General features: G+C 51.6%; 1 protein-coding gene across 1 annotated transcript in view; it reads right to left on the reverse strand.

The window, feature by feature from the left end:
- Nucleotides 1–1,746: 1,746 nt before the first annotated feature.
- The window catches only part of MRPL21 (mitochondrial ribosomal protein L21), a gene marked incomplete at its 5' end in the record, with an annotated part of 9,816 nt that continues 3,637 nt past the window's right edge, over nt 1,747–7,925 (reverse strand). Inside the window, 4 exons of the mRNA XM_057379911.1 lie at nt 1,747–1,946; nt 2,254–2,357; nt 4,998–5,050; nt 6,637–6,800. Of these exons, the coding sequence (XP_057235894.1) occupies nt 1,882–1,946; nt 2,254–2,357; nt 4,998–5,050; nt 6,637–6,800 (386 nt within the window). The remainder of the gene's footprint in view (nt 1,947–2,253; nt 2,358–4,997; nt 5,051–6,636; nt 6,801–7,925) is intronic.

Below are 7,925 nucleotides of genomic sequence, written 5' to 3' on the forward strand. Positions count from 1 at the left end.
CAAACAGCTCCTGACGGCGGGAAGCCTCCTGCTGTCTGCTGATTTTAGAGCACAGAGCACCATGCTGAGGGAGGGAACACAAACCCCAGCACAGAGGCAACCAAAACCTCCAGAAACGCCGGAAAAAACAATCCTGTGRGATGGCCAGGAGGGGGCTGCTCTACCTTCAATCTCAAAGAAGGATTTTATGTGGAACGCAAGCCCGAGCCCTTCAAAGCTGCAGCATTGGAGGGGTTTGGAACAGCACCAGCCTTTGAAAGGATGGCAGATAAATTTCCACYGTGAATCAGTGACTTAAGGGAAAAAAAAMCAACCCCAAACCTGCTTTTGTTGAGAAATTCCTGCTCTTAAACTATTTTAGTATTATTTAGCACCAGGAATCATCCCCCTGACACATAATGCCACATGGAGATCTGTGGCTTCATCCCAGAGAACTGGGCATTCCTGTTTCCACCTGGAATGATAAAAAGCTTTTGATTTAAATTCTCCTGAAGAAAATGTTAAAAYAATCCCTTTTTATCTCAGKCTGAGTAAATGATTGCAATAAAACWTGACTATTCTGCATTATAAACTGTGCAACCCCAAAACTTGCTGATATTGGTCCGTTTTTACCTTCCTGAATTTTTCTCCCCCMAAAATGCTGCAAAACCACCTTAATTTTGTGCAACACCTCCCTTGGATCAGAACTGCATTCCCAAGAGCTTTTTGGGGGATCAGACTTRGAGACCTTAAGCTTTTCCTTGGACTCCACAGCAGCCTCTGCCCTCTGTTATTCCAGAGCCCTGAATCTCRTGTTATTTCCAAGTGTTTCTTCCTATTTGGGAAGGACAGAACATTCCTGCTACATCCCCTCAAAGCCAAGACATGCTGTCTCTCAGCCCCAGCACTCACACAYGGAGGGACTGAGGGCTTCCAGCCCAATTCCCTGGAACAGCCCAGATCCGGGGGCTRCACTCCCTGTGCCAGCCCTTGGCAYGCTCTGCCCGCTGCTGCTGGGATCTGTTTGCTCCCAGCATGGATCTGCAGCTGCAGGGGGAGGAGGGGAAGAGGTGGGAGATGCRTTTTGGCCAATTTTGTGCAAGGAGGAGCTGTGGTGTGGGTGCACTCGGACACCCAAAGGTGGGTTTTCCTCCCAGTTTGAAGGAAGGTATTCCCTAGGGAAGAGGCAAGGGGAGCAGGGCCTGTTATCCCTTCCCATGGTGGCTTTTAAGAACCCCACAGCTCCAAGGAACTCTGGCAAACTCCCCTCCTGGTGGATATCCAGCCAGAAAACCTGGCCTCGTATGTGCTGCTCAGGAAAGGACAGCGCTCTATGTGCAGGAGGAGGGAAATCACAGAAAATACCAGGAGGATCTAGACATGGAATACACTCAGCAGGTCAAAACCCAGCCCTGAAACACACCACCAGTGTCTTATTTTGATGGTGTCACACACACAGAATTCATGGCTGCTCACCTTTAAGAGGGGAATTTTTCAGCTCCAGTTCCCAGTGCTAAACTTTAAAAAGGATTTTCACACCTTGGSAGCAGATTCAGGACCTTGCAGCCACCAGGTTTCACTGCTCTCTTCAGTACCAGGATATTTCCTGGAGCCACACAATGCCAGGAATTACAGCAAACTCGGAATTCCTGAACTAAAATTCAGAGAGGTGTGGAGGCAAAAAGATCCATCAGGCATGAAAAGGCCCAACGGTGCACCCTGGGTGGTTTAAAGCTCCTGGCAAGAAAACACCAGCAAGGCTGAAACAACAGTTTAAAAAATACTTTATTATTTTACAAAGAAATAGAGATTTCCATTTCCCACTACAGCAACAAGCCCAGAACTTTCCAGAGCCGAGGCAGTTTTATTTCCACAATGGTCTGGCACAGTGATGATCCCCAGTCAGGACAAGCAGGGGTAGATTTCAATGGTGTTGATCCGCAGGACGGTCTGGGGRTTTGCAATGACTGAAAAAGAAGGAAAAGGGGGGGAAAAAAAGAGATCAGCCACAATTCTTCCCTCTCTGAGAGCAGGGAGAGCTATCTGGCAACCAAAATCTGCCCAGGACCCTGCTCGGGCTTGCTGGGAGCTGCGATGACACATCCAATGTTTAAGGCTTTGGGGTGAAAAAAGGATTGCTCTTCTTCCCAGGAAAGTTAGGGAACACTGAGGGAATGGTAAATGCTCYGAACAAGCCCCTTCCTCGGGTCCTTGTGCTGGGACACCTCCCCTCCCACCCCCAGCAGGGAGGGAAAGGTGCCCTTCCTCTCTTACTCTTCTTCCTCTGGAAGTTGTGCCTCCTCCAGAAGCGCACGTTGACCTTGGGCCACGACTCCGTCTTCTCGATCACGGTGGCCTCCACACGGACCAGGTCCTTCCTTCAAAACAAACCTTAAAAGCATCACTTCCTGGTTCCTTACATCCTGCTGCTGGGGGAAAAGTTTCTGGGAGCAGAGACCCAGGAATAACCCTGACACAATTCCAGATCCCGCCTGACACAATTCCAGATCCAAGGCACAGCCAAAAGGCTGCAGGTGCTGTACCTGGGTAAGGTGTGACAGCTCAGACTCCCCTGCCGTGGGAGGGGTGAGATCATTCCCTCTGAGCAGGCAGGAGAGACAGGGAGCTGCAGGAACTTGTAGGATTGCAGCAAGATAAAATTCCCAGGTGATTCCACGTGCCCCGCTTTGGTTTCGGCACGAGATGAGCCCATCCCTGCTCCTGTTGACGGATGAGCCCATCCCACAGAAATCCTTCTTCCTCCTCCTCCTCCTCTAAAGCACCACAGACAGCTGGAACAAATTCTCACCTCGTTGGAAATGCTACAACTTTCTCAATAATTCCCCAGCCAATTGTTTCAATTCACCCATCCCTGCCCCTGGTCCCCAAAGAAATCCTTCCTCCTCCTCCCATACTGCTCCCCACAGAAATCCTTCCTCCTCCTCTAAAGCACCACAGGCAGCTGGAAGAATTCCTCACCTCGTTGGAAATGCTTTCCAACTTTCTCAATAATTCCCCAGCTAATTGTTYTAATTCACCAAAAAAGCCATTTTCTGCCGCAGCCAGCATTGAGCAAGGCTTGCCACGAGCTGCTGCTGTGGGAACAGAGTTTTGGGGAAATCAGGGAAGCTAAGTTTTGCCAAAACAACCTCGATATGCTTCAAGGGTCTCAGAAGGTGAGAAGCCCCCTGGCAGGATCCAGCCTGGAGCTCTGGAACAGGGGGGGGTTCAGTCAGCAGCCACAGGGAAGGAGGAGGAGCTGCTCTTCCATGCACAGCCCCGCAGAATTCCATTAAAAGCTCGTTAAGTTTGCCACAGGAAGACATTTAAAGGCCATTTYGCTGACAAACTGCTCAGTCTGCACTGGAGGGGGGCAGAGGGGGAAGCCCATCCAGCCGAAATGGTTCCAGCAGGGTCACCGGGAGGCCAAGGGCTGCAGACAGCCACCAGCTCTTAAAATCCACCCTGGGGGTGTGATTAAAGCACAGATCGACTCCTGGAGGGAACTGATTTATCTGCAGTTAGSGAGCAGCCCAGAAGAAAAGAGACATAAAATAAGGTGGATTTTAAGAGAGCACTGGGTGACCCCGATGCCCCAGCTCCAGGATTTGCTCCAGCACCACCAAAGCACACAGCAACCCTGCAGCCCCAGGGAGAAACCAGAGAGCAAACTGAACTCCAGCCGTGGCTCACCACTAATTTGGGACTGAACTTCCTGGATTCAAGGCCYTGGAGGGTTCTCTGTGGGACGCAGCTCTAGGAACTGCTGGCAGGAGGGTGAAGCACAACAGAAACCAAATTGCTGGAGGAAAGCTTGTGAGCAGGACGAGTTCTCAGCAAAGCAGAGCCCAAGGAAAAAAATAAAAAATCTCCACCAAACGTTCTAGGTATGCCTGGAATGTCCATAAAAATAAGAAGGGGGTCACACATTTCCCAGAGCCCGACACAGCTGGGCCCGCTGCCTTCAGCAGCAAAACGCTTCGTGGGTTGGATTTTGCAGGAGGTGAGAAAAACTCAGGCTGGAATCTCACTGAGCTGGGCTCAAAGGTGCTATCAGGAGGCAGAGAAAAGGATCCAGGCAAGCTACAACCCTGCAGGATCATAATTCTGGAGGTCATAAATAATTCCAGCTGCCAAGCTCGCTCCCTGCAGGACTCAAGCCCAGCCTGGCTGCCTGGGACAGGAACAGGCCCTTTGGCATTCCCACTGCAAAGAGGGGCAGGCAGCAGGAGAAACAGCAAGGTTTCCTAGAGGGAAAGCTCCCATCACCTCTGTTTGGGCTAGGAAAAAACAAAACTTTACCTTCACTTGTGCTTTTCCCCATGCCATTTTCCCCCATCCCATACCAGAGAGCTGGGATTCAAGCTGTGCCCTGCAGCACACAGAGTGACAGCATCTCCCTCCCAAAAATAAAAGCCCCTTTCTAATCCTAAAGATGAGATTCCCCTTCCCAAAACCYGCCCCAAGTGCGGAATCTGGGAATATCTCAGGGAATCCTGACCATCTGCTATTCCAGATCTGCTTCCAGTGCTTTTACAAGGACTGGCAGCTCCCAAAATCCTGTCCAGCACGGGACATCATCTTCCCCCAAGCTCTGTGACTGCTGGGTGACACAATTGGAAAGGAAGGAAAAACCAGGAACACCGAAATCAAGGTTAAGSCCTGCTGGGGTAAGACAATGGCAAAAGGAAAAGGGTTAAAAACCCAACCCCAAGGCTTAAGGAAAAGGATTTCTGACTTATTTCACAATGACCACCACCAAAATCAGGGTGAAAGGGCAGAGGTGTTGGAGAGCAACATGGAGGAAAAGATCCAGCCAAGGGGAAAATTCAGGAGCTGCCTCAGAACTGCTCTCCCAGCACCAGAGGCTGAGGAGCTGCTTTGTTGGCGATTCTCCCAAAAGCTGCAGGGCTGTGATCAGAGTTAGTGCTGATAAATYCCAGTTGCAGGCACTGCAGAGCCCCAAGGCCACAGTGAAGCACAAAAATGTCCCGTAATTCCCTTACGAAGCATCTCACCCCAGCAGTGGCCGTCCCACGAGCGTGAAGTCGTCAGCGCCGACCAGCAAAACCTGGGGGGAATAAATCAGGCACCAATCACTGCCCCTTGTCCAGGCAGAAATGCAAACAGGACCCTCCAAAATCCTGCAGTCCTAAAGGAATCCAACTGCTCCAAACCCTTCCCACGTCTCAAACCCGACACGGAGCAGAGGGGGGTGAGGGAAGCTGCGAACAGGCAGGGGCAGAGCCATCACTCTTGCAGAGAGCTCACCCCCCTAAAACAACTGCAGGAGTATCTTTGTCTGTGATCAGAACACGCTGAACCTCTCTGTCCTGGCTCACCAGCAGCCGTAAAAAACATAGGAAGCGATCAGGGGAGAAGAAAAACCTGCCTCGTGTGGGATCTGGGCAAACRGCAGCTCCTAAACTGCTGGGTTTTTACAGGAATTGCTGCAAATCCCAGCAGAGAAACAATTCCCTCCTTCTCCTCCATGAGACCTTTTCATAAAGAAATGAACATGCGGGGGGTTCAGCAGCCCTTGCTGTTTTGGGGCATTTCAGCCACATCTAAAGGAACAGGCAGGGGAAGAGGCTGCATTTCATGGAACCACCGAGGCTGGAAGAGAGCTTCAAGGTCATGGAGTCCAACCATCAACCCAGCAGCACCACAATCTCCRCTAAACCACATCCCCAAGTGCCACATCCGGGGCCATGTGTGCCAGGCTGCGTCCCAAACCCTCTGGCAGCACTCACAAGCAACACAGGATGGTCATGAGAAGCCCTGGTGTTGGTTTGAGACAGGTATTGCCAGGAAAAAATCCCCAAAGGGCTCTGATGCCCAGGCAAATTTTCCCCTTTACTCCCACCCAGAGCTGTGCATCCCSAGCTGGCTACACCACAGAAATCCCTCCTCTGCTGGACACAGGGATGTGGGACACAGCTGAGGACATCCCAAAAAAAGCTGCCTSAAAACTGGGCTTCAAAGCAGCAGACAAGCACAGAAAATCTCCTTAAGCTCTCCTTGCTCACTCCAACAACCAACACGAGGGTGAAGCCAGCAGAATCCCACTCCTAATATTTCCCTTCAGCCTGGATTCATGAGCCTCTGCAAGCTCCTGCTGGGTGTCCAAGGCTGAGGATAAAATCCAAAGATATTAATTAGCTCTTGGCAATCCTCCCCTCTGCGCCCCRTCCCTCTGCCTCCACCCGGCCCGGAGCGATAAGGATCTTGCAGAGCCAGGAGGAGTCTGCAATCCCTCTGGGAGCCCTGCAAGGAATTAAAGAGGTTGGACTCGATGATCTTGGAGGTCTTTTCCAGCCTAAATGATCCTGTGATCCRGGGTGCTGCAGCCTCAAGGCAAACRCAGGCTTTCGATGCTGGCTCTGGAAACAACAACTGTCATTTTCTTTTTTTGGAAGAAGTCAGGACAAAAAAAAAAAAATCTGTCTCCCCACAGAGTCTGGCAAGACTCACTCCAGCCCTGTTGAACAGAAATCACAATAATATCTGAAACTGGAATAAAACTGAGGGGATTGGAACAAAGCAAGGAGCTGGAGCGAGGGCTGGAAACCCCACAGGGACACGGTGTTAACACTGGTGACATTCCAGGTTTTTCCTCTGGGAACGTTTGCAGGGAATCTCTCTGGGATTTTTCACCTTTTCCATCCGGATTCTGTCCCCACACTCAGCCTCCAGCACGTTGTCCATCATGATCAGGTCCTCACTGGTGACTTTCCACTGCTTGCTGGCGAAGTGGACGACGGCGAAGAGGCGCCCGTACTGCCCCGCGGAGATGAGCCCGTTCACCTTCCGCACCACTTCTGCCRAAAAACAGCGGGGCAGGATCAGGGCAGTGCCACCAGAGAGCTGCCAAAACTCACCCAGCCACCCTGCTCAGCCCCCAGCGCTCCCAGCTCCTGGCAATCTTGGAGCAAGGACCAACAGCAGTGCTGCTTCCCGGATTCGCGAGCCTCCCTTCCTTAAAATTAATGATTTATTTGTATTTTAGGTGCTGGCAAAGCACACAGAAGTAAACATCTTGTATGCACTGTGCAGCTACTCTGCACTGCTGACTCTCTGCCCGCTCCTCAGGCATCCCAAAATGTACTGCACTTGGATAGAAAGCACTCCAGAAAAGAGCTCTTGTCCRTGCTGGGAGGAAATTCCCTCCATTTCCCTGTCACATGCAGACAGCCCAGGACCCTGAGCACTGCCTAAGGCACACGGGAACATCGGGAAGAGCTTGGCAAAGTAGCAGGGAAAAGGATCCCAACACACAGCAAAGCCTGGCTTGAGAACCTGTACCTGCAGCCCAGGACAAGGGAGACCTGACCCTCACTTCTTCCCACAAAAATCTCAYCCCAAATGCCCAGAGGAGCAGGATGCTGAGACCAGGTCCTGCACGCTGACAAACTCCAAACCCAGTTTTTAAGGGAACACTGAAAGGTATTTCTCCCTGCCACCATCTCGCTGCCAAACAGCAGCTTCCCACCCTCCCGAGCTGCTCAGGAAAACACATTTTCCTCATCGTCCTAAAAAGCAGCTGAATCGTTTGGTTTTTCCCTCGGAATGCAAACATCCCTTTGGGACAGGCAGGAATCCAGCAGCCAGGCAAACCCAACCCAATCCTTACAGGAACGCTCGGAAAAGGTCCAAGTTTCAAGCCAGAGAACACAAACTTAAAGGCAGAGGTGGGAACATGCGTTATTCRCAGGGCAGGAGCTGCTGCAGCTCCCACCAGGATGAAGAACTGCTGGTAACTCTTCCAGCACCTCCAGTGCCAGGAAAATCTCGGCACCACACAGAGAGACCCATCCCAAAATATCCGGGGCCGTTTCCGCAGCCAGCGGGAGCCGGGAGGCAGAGCCACAACACTGCCGTTCCCTCCGGATGGGCACAGCCGGGAGAAAATGATGCAGCAGCAGGAGGGAATCCATGGGGATGGG

The sequence above is a fragment of the Malurus melanocephalus genome, unplaced genomic scaffold (assembly GCF_030028575.1).
Source record: "Malurus melanocephalus ecotype Western Australia unplaced genomic scaffold, MMel_1.1 scaffold_426, whole genome shotgun sequence".
NCBI lineage: Eukaryota > Metazoa > Chordata > Aves > Passeriformes > Maluridae > Malurus > Malurus melanocephalus.